The sequence below is a fragment of the Triticum dicoccoides genome, chromosome 3B, assembly GCF_002162155.2.
Source record: "Triticum dicoccoides isolate Atlit2015 ecotype Zavitan chromosome 3B, WEW_v2.0, whole genome shotgun sequence".
Classification (NCBI taxonomy): domain Eukaryota; kingdom Viridiplantae; phylum Streptophyta; class Magnoliopsida; order Poales; family Poaceae; genus Triticum; species Triticum dicoccoides.
Window position 1 is genome coordinate 84,674,930 of NC_041385.1, and position 13,835 is coordinate 84,688,764.

A 13,835-nucleotide genomic window follows, 5' to 3' on the forward strand; every position below is an offset into this window, starting at 1 on the left:
ACATGTCACTCTTGATTCATATCATGGTACACCGCCGGAGGCATTCACATAGAGTCATATTTTGTCCTGAGTATCAAGTTGTAATTCTTGAACTGTAAGTAAATAAAAGTGTGATGATCTTCATTATTAGAGCATTATCCTAGTGAGGAAAGGATGATGGAGACTATGATTCCCCCACAAGTCGGGATGAGACTCTGGACTTTATGAAAAACAAAAGAGGCCAAAGAAGCCCATATAAAAAAAGAGGCCAAAGAAGCCCACCAAAATTAAAAAAAATAAAAAGAAAAAATGAGAGAAAAAGAGAGAAGGGACAATGTTACTATCCTTTTACCACACTTGTGCTTCAAAGTAGCACCATGATCTTCATGATAGAGAGTCTCCTATGTTGTCAGTTTCATATATACTAGTAGGAATTTTTCATTATAGAACTTGGCTGCTATATTCGAATGATGGGCTTCCTTAAAATGCCCTAGGTCTTCGTGCGCAATCAAGTTGGATGCACACCCACTTAGTTTCTTTTGATGAGCTTTCATACACTTATAGCTCTAGTGCATCCGTTGCATGGCAATCCCTACTCACTCACATTGATATCTATTATTGGGCATCTCCATAGTCCGTTGATACGCCTAGTTGATGTGAGACTATCTTCTCCTCTTTTTGTCTTCTCCACAACCACCATTTTATTCCACATATAGTGCTATGTCCATGGCTCACGCTCATATATTGCGTGAAGATTGAAAAAGTTTGAGAACATCAAAAGTATGAAACAATTGCTTGGCTTGTCATCGGGATTATGCATGATTAAATACTTTGTGTGATGAAGATAGAGCATAGCTAGACTATATGATTTTGTAGGGATAGCTTTATTTGGCCATGCTATTTTGTGAAGACATGATTACTTTGTTAGTATGCTTGAAGTATTATTACTTTTATGTCAAGATTAAACTTTTGTCATGAATCTTTTGGATCTGAACATTCATGCCACAATAAAGAAAATTACATTGAGAATTATGCTAGGTAGCATTCCACATTAAGAATTATATTTTTATCATTTACCTACTCGAGGACGAGCAGGAATTAAGCTTGGGGATGCTTGATACGTCTCCAACGTATCTATAATTTTTGATTGTTCCATGCTATTATATTACCTGTTTTGGATGTTTAATGGGCTTTACTATACACTTTTATATTATTTTTGGGACTAACCTATTAACCGGAGGCCCAGTCCAAATAGCAGTTTTTTTGCCTATTTTAGTGTTTCGTAGAAAAGGAATATCAAACGGAGTCCAAACGGAGTCCAAACGGAATGAAACCTTCAGGAGAGTTATTTTTGGAACAAACGCAATCCAGGAGACTTGGAGGGGACGTCAAGAATGAAACGAGGCGGCCAAGAGGCAGGAGGGCGCGCCCCCCACCCTCGTGGGCCCCTCCTGGCTCCCCTGACCAACTTCCTTCGCCTATATATACTCATATACCCTAAAAACATCCAGGAGCACCACGAAACCCTATTTCCACCGCCGCAACCTTCTGTACCCATGAGATCCCATCTTGGGGCCTTTTCCAGCGCTCCGCCGGAGGGGGAATCGATCATGGAGGGCTTCTACATCAACACCATAGCCTCTCCGATGACGTGCGAGTAGTTTACCGCAGACCTTCGGGTCCATAATTATTAGCTAGATGGCTTCTTCTCTCTCTTTGATTCTCAATACAAAGTTCTCCTCGATCTTCTTGGAGATCTATTTGATGTAATTCTTTTTGCGGTGTGTTTGTCGAGATCCGATGAATTGTGGGTTTATGATAAAGATTATCTATGAACAATATTTGAATCTCCTCTGAATTCTTTTATGTATGATTTGTTATCTTTGCAAGTCTCTTTGAATTATCAGTTTGGTTTGGCCTACTAGATTGATCTTTCTTGCCATGGGAGAAGTGCTTAGATTTGGGTTCAATCTTGCGGTGTCCTTTTCCAGTGACAGCAGGAGCAACAAGGCACGTATTGTATTGTTGCCATCGAGGATAAAAAGATGGGGTTTATATCATATTGCTTGAGTTTATCCCTCTGCATGATGCCATCTTGCCTAATGTGTTACTTTGTTCTTATGAACTTAATACTCTAGATGCATGCTGGATAGCGGTCGATGTGTGGAGTAATAGTAGTAGATGCAGAATCATTTCAATCTTCTTGTCGCAGACTGGATGCCTATATACATGATCATGCCTAGATATTCTCATAACTATGCACTTTTCTATCAATTGCTCGATAGTAATTTGTTCACCCACCGTAATACTTATGCTATCTTGAGAGAAGCCACTAGTGAAACCTATGGCCCCCGGGTCTATTTTCCATCATATAAGTTTCCGATATATCTTATCTTGCAATCTTTACTTTCCAATCTATATCATAAAATTATCAAAAACATTTATCTTATTATCTTTATCAGATCTCACTTTTGCAAGTGGTCGTGAAGGGATTGACAACCCCTTTATCGCGTTGGTTGCAAGGTTCTTATTTGTTTGTGTAGGTACGAGGGATTTGCGTGTAGCCTCCTACTGGATTGATACCTTGGTTCTTAAAAACTGAGGGAAATACTTATGCTACTTTGCTGCATCACCCTTTCTTCTTCAAGGGAAAACCAACACATGCTCAAGAGGTAGCACCGCCCACGTTGTTCCTTTGTTGCTGCAGCTGCCGCCAGTGACTCCATCCTGTCCGCCGCGTACACGGTCGACGGGATAGAAGGTATCCGAAACCCCGTCTCTCCGGTTCCTGTACGGGACGGAGGCGAATATGTTTTTGGGAAGCGACTACGCGACTGCTTGCCTCCGATCCACTACTTTCTCTATGTCTGCGCCGTCTTCGTCATGACCATGTCCACCGATGCTGAACGTGTCGCCGCCGAGAAGACCGAGGCTGACAAGAAGGCTGCCGAGGATGCCGCTGCTGGTGTCGTCGCCGCCGCGACTTCTGCCTGGCCTACTGGACGGTATAACTTGTTTATCCCGCTCCTGTTTATTTTTGTATTAGCAGTACTAGCAGTATGCTAGATTTGTCTACTGTTTGCTTAGTACGTGCATGTTTAGATCAGAGTCAGTATTTCGTCAATTTAGTCAATGCCATGCTAGTGATTTATCTATGGATTATTAAATTAGTCGAAAAATTGCCTATTTACTCAATCCAAAAACCTATTATATATAGGAATTTTTCGGCAAGTGGCTTTGCAGCTGCATTGAAACCGGATAAGTTTACTAGTGCGTACTTTAAGCATTAGTAGATTAAGACCACTTTATGGCTCACGGCTATGAACGTGTTCTAGGTCATCGATGTCCCCACGAGAACGATTGGTCCTGAACAGGAGAAGGCGTTCAGGGAGGCCACTGTTGTGTTTCTCGGAGCAGTTCTTAGCGTGATCGGAGATAAATTAGTCGACGCATATTTACATGTGCATGTCGCCAAGGACTTGTGGGAGGCTCTCAATTCTAAGTTCAGGGCCACCGATGCCAGGAGCGAGATGTATATTATAGAGCAGTTCCACAATTACAAGATGCTTGAAAACCGTCCTGTATTGGAGCAGGCTCATGAGATAATATGCATTGTTAAGGAGCTTCAGCTTCTTAAGTGTGATTTACCGGGCAAGTTTGTCGCGGGCTGCATAATCGCTAAGCTCCCTAGTTCCTGGAGGAATTTGCCACCACTCTGAAACATTAGAGGCGTGAATTCTTAGTGGAGGATGTCATTGGCCATCTGAGTGTTGAGCAGAATTCGACGACAAAGGACTCGCACGAAAAAGGGGCCGAAGGGACTTCTATCACCAACATGGTGAACCAGAGGAACTTCAACTCCCACAAGCCCAAGGGAAAGAACGGTGTCCAACACAATACCGACTTTAAGAAGAAGGGTAAGAAGACCTTCAAGAAGAACAAGAAGGATGAGGGCTGCTTTACTTGTGGTTCGGTTGAACATTGGGCCAACAAGTGCCCAAACAAGTTTAAGAAGTCAGGACATGACTCCAAGTCTGTCAACATGATTGTGGGCAACAATGAGAATGGTGCATCTGGGTATGGTAATTTATTTAATGTTTTTTCAGTGTTTCAGCCCACCGATTGGTGGGTGGACACAGGTGCAGGTGTTCATGTGTGTGTGCTGACATTTCATTGTTCTCTTCTTACCAGGTCACAGGCCACGGGTCCGTATTGATAGGGAATGGCACGAGTGCTTCTGTTCATGGTGTTGGCACAGTCGATCTGAAGTTTACTTCGGGAAGGATCGTGCAGCTGAAGAACGTGCAGCATGTCCCTGCCATCAAGAAGAACCTCGTTAGTGGCTCCCTTCTATGTAGATAAGGGTTTAAGTTGGTTTTCGAGTCTAATAAATTAGCTGTTACTAAATATGGACTATTTGTTGGAAAGGGTTATGAGAGCGGAGGGATGTTCCGCCTTTCCCTCGCAGATTTTTGTAATAAAGTCGTGAACCATATTAATTCGGGTGTTAATGAATCTAAAGTTTGGCATTCACGTCTTTGTCACATTAGTTTCGGTGTTATGACGTGGCTAGCTAAGTTGTATTTACTCCCGAGTTTCACTTTAGCCAAAGGTTCTAAGTGTCTTTCATGTGTGCAAGCTAAGCAGCCTTGCCAGCCTCACAAGACTGCGGAGGAGAGACACTTGGCATCATTAGAACTCATACATTCTGATCTTTGTGAGATGAATGGTGTGTTGACTAAAGGTGGAAATAAATACTTCATGACATTGATAGATGATTCCACTATATATTGCTATGTGTATCTGTTAAATACTAAATATGTGGCTCTACACTACTTTAAAATCTATAAGGCAGAAGTTGAGAATCAACTTGAAAAGAAAATTAAACGAGTTTGATCAGATCGTGGTGGAGAGTACTTCTCGAGTGAGTTTGATTCTTTTTGTGCGGAACACAACATTATTCATGAGAGGACGCCTCCCTATTCACCCCAGTCAAACGGGGTTGCCAAGCGAAAAAAACATACTCTAACTGATTTGGTTAACACCATGTTAGATACATCGGGTTTATCCAAGGCATGGTGGAGGGAGAATATATTGACGACATGTCATGTCCTGAATAACGTTCCTACAAAGGATAGTGAGATCACCCCCTATGAGAAATGGGTGAAGAGAAGGACAAGACTCTCGTACTTGCGTACTTGGGGCTGTTTGGTGAAAGTCAATGTGCCAATCCCCAAAAAGCGTAAGCTTGGACCAAAAATTGTGGACTGCATTAATTTGGGCTATGCTAAGAACAACGTTGGCTATAGATTTCTAGTAGTGAAATCTGAGGTACTTGACCAGAAGGTCGGTACAATTATGGAGTCTAAGGATGCTACATTCTTCGAGGATATTTTTCCTATGACAGATATGCAAAGCACTTCTAGATAGGAATATGAGGAGACTCCTGAGCCTGCTATTCCTATGGAATATTATGAACAAACACATGATGAAAATCCTGAGGAGGATGACGAGGAAACCCTTGCTAGGGGCAAGAGACAAAGGACTGCAAAGACCTTTGGTGATGATTTCTTCATGTACCTCGTGGATGATACCCCCACTTCTATTTCAGAAGCATATGCCTCTCCATAAGCTGACTACTGGAAGGTTGCGGTCCGTAGCGAGATGCATTCAGTCATGGCTAACGGGACATGGGAGATCATTGAGAGTCCCTATGGTTGTAAACCATTGGGATGTAAATGGGTGTTCAAAAAGAAGCTTAGGCCCGATGGTACGATTGAAAAGTACAAGGCTAGGCTTGTGGCCAAGGGCTATGACCAAAAAGAAGAGGAAGATTTCTCCGATACTTATTCACTTGTGGCTAGACTGACCACCATTCGAGTATTACTCTCGTTGGCGTCCTCGCATGGTCTTGTCGTGCACCAGATGGATGTTAAGATGGTTCTGAATGGAGAGCTAAACGAGGAAATCTACATGCAACAGCTAGATGGCTTTGTGATAGATGGTCAGGAAAGAAAGGTGTGTAGGTTGCTGAAATCTTAATATGGCATGAAGCAAGCACCTAAGCAATGGCATGATAAGTTTAATACAACTCTGACATCTGTTGGCTTCGTTGTTAATGAAGCTGACAAATGTGTATACTATCGCCATGGTGGGGGCGAAGGAGTGATACTGTGCTTGTATGTTGATGACATACTGATATTCAGAACCAACCTCAAAGTCATTGAGGAGGTCAAGTCATTTCTGTCTCAGAACTTTGAGATGAAGGACCTTAGTGTGGCTGATGTTATCTTGAACATCAAGCTACTGAGAGATAATGAGGGTGGGATCACACTTTTGCAATCCCATTATGTTGAGAAGGTGTTGAGTCGCTTTGGATATTCGGACTGCACACCATCTCAAACACCATATGATCCTAGCGTGTTGATTCGAAAGTTCGAAGGCACGACTAAAGATCAATTGAGATACTCTCAAATTATTGGTTCGCTGATGTACCTAGCAAGCACAACGAGGCCTCACATCGCGTTTGCTGTGAGAAAACTGAGCCGGTTTGCTTCCAAACCGGGTGATGTACATTGGCATGGTATTGAAAGAGTTATGCGCTATCTGAAAGGTACTATGAACTATGGACTTCACTATACCGGATACCCGTCGGTACTTGAAGGGTATAGTGATGCGAATTGGATCTCTGATGCTGATGACATGAAGGCCACAATTGGGTATATGTTTACTCTTGGAGGTGGCGCTGTTTCCTGGAAGTCTTGCAAGCAAACGATCTTAACGAGATTGCCAATGGAAGTAGAATTAACAACATTAGACACATATGGTGCCGAAGCAGGATGGCTTCGAGATCTTTTGATGGACTTGCCATTGGTTGATAAACCGGTTCCGGCTATCCTTATGAACTTTGATAATTAGACTGTCATCACCAAGGTGAAGAGTTCAAAGGACAACATGATGTCCAACAAACACATAAGAATGAGATTGAAAGATGTCAGAAAATTAAGAAACTTTGGAGTGATAGCGTTGGAGTATGTCTATACGGCTAAGAATCTGGCAGATCCCTTCACAAAAGGGCTATCACGTGTTGTGATAGATAGTGCATCGAGGGAGATGGGTACAAGATCCACATGAGTTGCCATGGTGGTAACCCAATCTATGTGATCGGAGATCCCGTGAAGTAGGACCTGGGAAAACAAGCCAATGGTGAACTGAGGAGAGTAACTACACTAACCCACTCCATTGGAGACGCAATACTCTCGATACTGTATGGTAGGATGACTACTGTCTTAATGTGTTCCAAAGCTTATATAAGCAAGATGCTATCCTACAGAGCGATCTTTGGAGGAATACACCTATATGAGCCCGATTGCTGGTCACAGTCTAGGAGATTGGGGTGATCTCTAGTAAGCTCATGAATAGGCCAGGAGTGTGACTTATATGCTCTACGTGAGGGGTCATCCTTCGGCAGCCTAGTACTAGTAAGACATGTGGTGAAACTTCTTTACGCCAAACTGACAATTCAAGGCATAGTTCATTGTTTAGTTGTGAAGGAGTGTAGCTACTTGCTCTAGGTGAAGCTCAACGTTAACAGGTCTTCACTTAAACACTGGTATATCGAAACAACAATTGGAACATAGGACACAATGGGCCCTCAGATCTGGTGGGGGATTGTTGAAATATGGGTGGGCTTTAGGCCCATAAAATAATTTCAGAAAAATCTCTAAGTACCCATGTGGGTTATATGGCACTAGGTGTAGTGGGAAGTTTAGTCCCACCCCGGAAGTGGAAGAGGAGTTGGACCTCCTTATAAGGGTTTCTCTTCTACATGCTATTGGAGCCTGAGAAGGGAAGAGGCCCTCGCGCACTCGTCCTCCGCCGCCCACCTCGCCACGGCTCGTCACGACACGCCGCGGGTTGTGGGAATGAGCCGAGCCGAGCTCACACCTACGCGCTTATTTTTGTCAGTCACTAACGGAGAGTTTCTGGCAGCTGGGCCACGATCTGAGATGTCGGATCGTGGGCTGTCACAGACTCAGACGTGGGTCGAGCCCACGTCTCTCCACGCGGCTACGCCTATATAAGTGTGGGGTGTCTTCCAGCCCTAGCCGCCACGAACATATCACATCTGCTCTCACGCAAACCGCCCACGTCGTTCCTTTGCTGCTGCTGCCGCCGGTGACTCCATCCCGTCCGCCGCGTACACGGTCGACGGGAGAGCAGATCTCCGAAACCCCATCTCTCCGGTTCCTGTACGGAAGAGAGGCGAATAGGTTTTTGGGAAGCGACTACACGACTACTCGCCTCCAATCCTACTTCCTCCATGTCCGCGTCGTCTTCGTCATCATCATGTCCATCGACCCCGAACGTGCCGTTGCCGAGAAGACCGAGGCCGACAAGAAGGCCGCCGAGGATGCCGTTGCTGCTGTCACCGCCGTCACGGCTTCTGCCTGGCCTAATGGAGGGTATAACACGTTTATCTCGCTCCTGTTTATTTTCGTATTAGCAGTACTAGCAGTATGTGTAGTTTTGTCTACTGTTTGCTTAGTATGTGCATGTTTAGATCAAAGTCAAAATATCGTCAATTCAGTCAATGCCATGCTAGTGATTTATTTATGAATTAAATTAGTGGAAAAATTGCCTATTTACTCAACATTTTTGAGCTCATTTTGCCAACTGCAGTTTTCAGGATTGTTACTTTTCACAAATGCATCCAGCTGGAGATCACCGCGGTTAATTGGGTAAATATGACCTGTGAAGCATGTTCTTCTCTGACAAAACAACATGGCTGCACTTACGTTGGATGGCATCTCACGCGAAGTCCCACGGAATCGGATTCCCCCGTCGGCTATCAGAGGTTGTTAATCCAGAGAAGTCTTAAGCAGTTGACCGTGTAATTACTCACCAACTAACAGTTCTTGTCACTACACGGGATCCCAACCTGGCTTGCACGTTCAAAAAATACCCCATTTTACTCCAGTAGTGTAGTAGTACTAGGATATGGTAGCGGCATGAATACACCAGCGTGGCCAATGCACCAAGTCAACGGCTCTGTCCATAGGCACGAGACTAGACGCCCCTTTTTGCAATCGGACTCCAGCGATTGGCGTGTTTTGCAATCTGAATCCAGCCACGCGTTCTGCGGCGGGAAGCACTCCAGTCTCAAATCGAGTTTGCGCGGTTAAATTGGACAGAGCCAACACTCTCCCGGGTCGTCACCACGACCATCCACGAACTCCGCTCCTCTCTGTTGCACAAGCAGAGCAGCTCCTACTCTGGCCACGAGCGCCCCGAGCTCAAGGTTTGAACCAACATCTGTCTAGTTGCTTTAGCTTACCAAGTGTGAGCATTGTTCTAGTGATGATTGTTACAGTACTACCCTTTCAATCATTTATAGACATTGTTGTGAACTGCAGGTCAGGTGTGTGTCTGTGGCCATGAGTTTGTCGGTGAAGAAGGCTCCGGCTGTTGCCGGAGGAACCCAGCAATGGCTCTCAACCATCGTTATGTCGGTGGTGGCTCTGCTGACACTGGGGCCTACACATGTTCAAGGTAAGGTGTTAGCTAGCTCACTCCCCTGTTTCGTTTCACCGGTGTGATTTCCTCATGATCTCCACGAATGGTAGTTCATTACACAAGCTGAATGTAAGTTCATTGTGTAGGTAGCTGTGATATCTTTCGTGGGAAGTGGGTTCCTGATTCTTCAGGGCCGCTGTACACAAGCAGCTCTTGCCCTTCGATCACACGCGCGGAGAATTGCCAGGCGAACGGGCGGCCGGACAAGGGATACGAGAACTGGAGATGGAAGCCCGAGCGGTGCGCTCTCCCGCGCTTCGACGCGAGGAAGTTCCTGAAGATGATGAGGGGCAAGACACTTGCTTTCGCTGGGGATTCGATCGCTCAGAACCAGATGGACTCTCTCCTTTGCATCCTATCGCAGGTGACCGCACACTTCACTGATATATATATACTAGTACTACTACTGATGGTTTGATGTTGGCAGCGTAGTTAGTCTATAACTAGGTTGTTTAACAGTGATGCATTCTGACTTGAGTGTTAGCTTGCAAAAACGTTTTATATTATGTGACAGAGGGAGTAGATGATTGTTCGTGCTTATCAATTATCACCCTTATGTGCTACTTTGAGATCTTTAATAATATGACAGCATGCATCGCTTAGATACAGAGGCAGGGGGCAAGCCTCCTTTTTCAAAAAAAAAAAAAAAAAATCAATTATCACCCTCCGTCACATAATACAAGATGCCGTGTGAAATTTTAACCTATGAAACCAATGCTAAGATACAAGCGTTGGAACTGCCCTAAGAATGAGCCGTTGCGTGGTTATGCAGATAACTTTTCTATTAGAATTGCTTCAAACTCTTCGCATTTTCTCGAAGTTAAGACCGTCACATTTTGGAAAACCTTGACTTATGATTACAACAAGTTTTAAGAGAGGTAAGAGGATGGTTTAATCTAGACGTTGAGGAAATATTCTTGATTAATTTAGTGATCTCTCTCTCTCTCTCTTCAAACACTAAAGTTTCCTCTCTGCCAAAACATAGACTTTTATTTATAATATATATGTTCCTTTAAAGTAAAATATGCAGACATGTGTATTTTTTTACGAGATACATGCGTATATGGATCTTGAAGCATGGATACTTTTTCTTAATATTATGACAACCCCGTGATCTTAGAATATAAATCATGTGATATATAATCACCTAAACGCCACTTCAATGTTTAAGTATTATATTTTTTGTACTTAAGTATACCAAATGATAATTTATATCTGCATGTCTTTCTAATGTCAAAATATAACTTCTATAAATTAATTACGTGGCTGATATCAATTTAAGTATTCAAAAAAAATCACATATGATATATTCATGTGCATTTCTTACGAACAACAAATCATTTGCTTAGTAGAATGTCCATATTGAAGTATGTTTTCTTAATATTACGACATCCCGTGAATTTAGAAAAAAAATCATATGATATATAATCACATCAACGCCTCTTAAATATTCAAATATTATATTATTTATACTTAATTATTCCTAATGATAGTACATGTGTATCTATTTCTAATGTCAAGAATAGAGTTTATCTAAATTACTTACGTGCTGAATATATCTATTTAAAAAACTCACAAATCAAGATTTGTAAATAAAGATAACATTAACTGGAATTTATATATCTTTTCTTATTTTTATATTTGTTTGCTAGCAATCTTTCCTTATTTGACTTCATGATAATAGCACTATAATTTATTCCCTTATTTGTGGAAGTGAAAAGTCCATACTAGCCCCACATAATTATTGACAACACCTTACACCATAAAGAGGCAAGAGTAAGATTAGCCACCAGATAATAAAAAGTTAACGGGTCATATCAATCTGGGACCATCTTAAAAGAGCTCTATGATTACTATCCCTAAGATTAAAACTGAACTCTGAATAGGCTTTGTTGCTTAAAATTTCCTCCTTCTGTATGCCATAGTTATTTTTGTCATATGTTTTTCCCTATGATAACCAAAATGGCAACACCAACGTAAAGAATTGTGCGTACATGTAGCTTATTTGTTAGTGTGGGACAATATATGATTTATTATCCTTAAGCGTGATATTTCATTTTTAACAGGCGGACACCCCAATAAACCTTAGCGATCGTAGGATGAGTAAGTGGATCTTCAATTCAACCTCGACAACTATCATCCGCATCTGGTCAGCTTGGCTATTACACAATTCAAAAGAAGCTGTGGGAATTGCTCCCGAGGGTCTTAATAAGGTTTTCCTCGATGTCCCAGATAAGACTTTGATGGAATTTCTTCCAAGTTTCGATGTGCTTGTCCTCTCTTCCGGACATTGGTTTGTCACACCATCAGCCTATATCCTGAATGGCAAGGTCGTTGGGGGGCAGGGCTGGTGGTCTCTTCAAGCAGGAAAAATGCAGATGAACAACATTGATGCCTTTGGTGCATCCACCGAGACTATCATAACTGCTGTGGTTACTAACCCAAATTTCAAAGGTATAGCTATTTTGAGAACATACTCTCCAGACCATTACGAACGCGGGGCATGGAATGTAGGTGGATCATGCACTGGGAAGGTTAAGCCCTTGGATAAGGCGGTGAAGGATGGATTCATAGATGCAATGTATGGAAAACAAATTGCGGCCTTCAAAAAGGTAGTCAAGAATTATGGGAAACAAGGTTCCAAGTTGAAACTGATGAGCATCACAGAACCCTTTGCCTTAAGGGTTGATGGGCATCCTGGACCATACACAAATCTGGACCCAAACAAGAAGACTCAAAGAGGGCCGGATGGAAGGCCTCCATCTCAGGATTGTCTGCATTGGTGCATGCCAGGACCTATAGATACATGGAATGAGATGCTATTTGAGACCATACGAAGATAACTGGATGGATATGCGATTTGAAGAACGAAGTCTTGATTGTTATACTTCCCACCACCTGACCTGATGTGCCTTATAGCGTTTGAAACAGCGTCCATCTTGATGTTCTTTTACCGCAAGTAATGATAGCTACATCCCCGGGGAGTGTATAGTAGAGAATATTTTGTCATAATTGAGCATGTGATTTAGATTTTCCAATTCAATTCTATTGATAAGAGAGGTTGACAGTTGATTTGTATCTTGTAAGGTTGTTGTACTTTTTTTGCATGACACGATTGTTGGAGTTGGATATATAATATGATAAATTGCCAATTTTTTGGAACACCCGGTGGAATGATTGGAGGACTAGAAGTCATGCATGAGAATGAAACTAGTGCAAAGAAGTGATTATTTGCATTTTACTAGACTGTAACCACATTTTTTGTCGTCGAAACCCAACGGCGAGGGTTTAAACTTTAGTATGTCTAATATATTATATTTCTTCTAGTCTTGTGAAGGCATATTTTTCACCTATTTATCTATTTATTACTGCAAAATAGACCGCCTTTTATGCATTGATACACTCTAGAATTCTTGTATACGATTTTCTAGGAAATAACAACATTGAGTGTGAAACTATTTTTACAAAAAATTGTTCTAATGATATCACTAGTAGAAAGAGGACCATTTGTCCCAGTTCTAGAGGGCCTTTAGTCCCGGTCTTCTGATTTTTAAATTTCTGAATTATTTTACAATTTAATCTCTAATCACCACTGCTCAATTTAACCTCTAATCTCTAATTACCCCTCATCATTCCAAATCATGTAACTTCTCGGCCGGTCACCCATCCTCTCACTACTCCAGCCTGAGCATGCTTAACTTCCGGGTTCTATTCTCCCTTGTTTCCAAGTCTGCACTTGATGTTTTCCTGACAATAGTAAGATGTCAATCCTATTAACCCTCAGGAGTTTAGCTTGAGCATGAAGTCACACGTTTCATTGTTTGAGTTTGAAACTATTATTCTAAAAACAATAATTATTTAGTAACACTAATATTTCGTGAATAAGTAGTTTGACCATAGTTTGACCACAGTTTGACCAGATTTGACCAAAATTCAAAATACTGAAATAATTATTTAATAACACTAATATTCTTGAATGATTATTTAGTACCACTAATACTTCTTGAATAAGTAGTTTGACCAGATTTAACCAAAATTAAAAAAAACTGAAATTTGAGCATATATTTTTCTCCTTTCTGAATTTAAGGATTCTAAAAAAAGTAAATCGGATGCGGATTTTCGTGCTGATTTTTTTGATATATTATGCATTTTTTTCGACATCGTATGCAAAAGATATGGTCGTTTTACTTTTTCATAACACTTTTTTGAAAAATGTCCAAATTTAAGTTTTTTAATTTTCCTAACTAATAGATGTAGTGACATAACTACATCTCGAAGGA

At 41.9% G+C, this 13,835-nt stretch overlaps 1 protein-coding gene across 1 annotated transcript; it reads left to right on the plus strand.

The window, feature by feature from the left end:
- The first annotated feature begins 2,868 nt into the window (after positions 1-2,868).
- Positions 2,869-12,670, plus strand: LOC119279337 (protein YLS7-like). Its single transcript, XM_037560607.1, has 7 exons — positions 2,869-2,984; positions 8,241-8,444; positions 8,669-8,720; positions 9,110-9,280; positions 9,396-9,531; positions 9,642-9,919; positions 11,622-12,670. Exons 1-7 carry the CDS (start codon positions 2,869-2,871, stop codon positions 12,396-12,398), a joined length of 1,734 nt encoding a protein of 577 aa, XP_037416504.1. The 3' UTR covers positions 12,399-12,670.
- Positions 12,671-13,835: the final 1,165 nt, after the last annotated feature.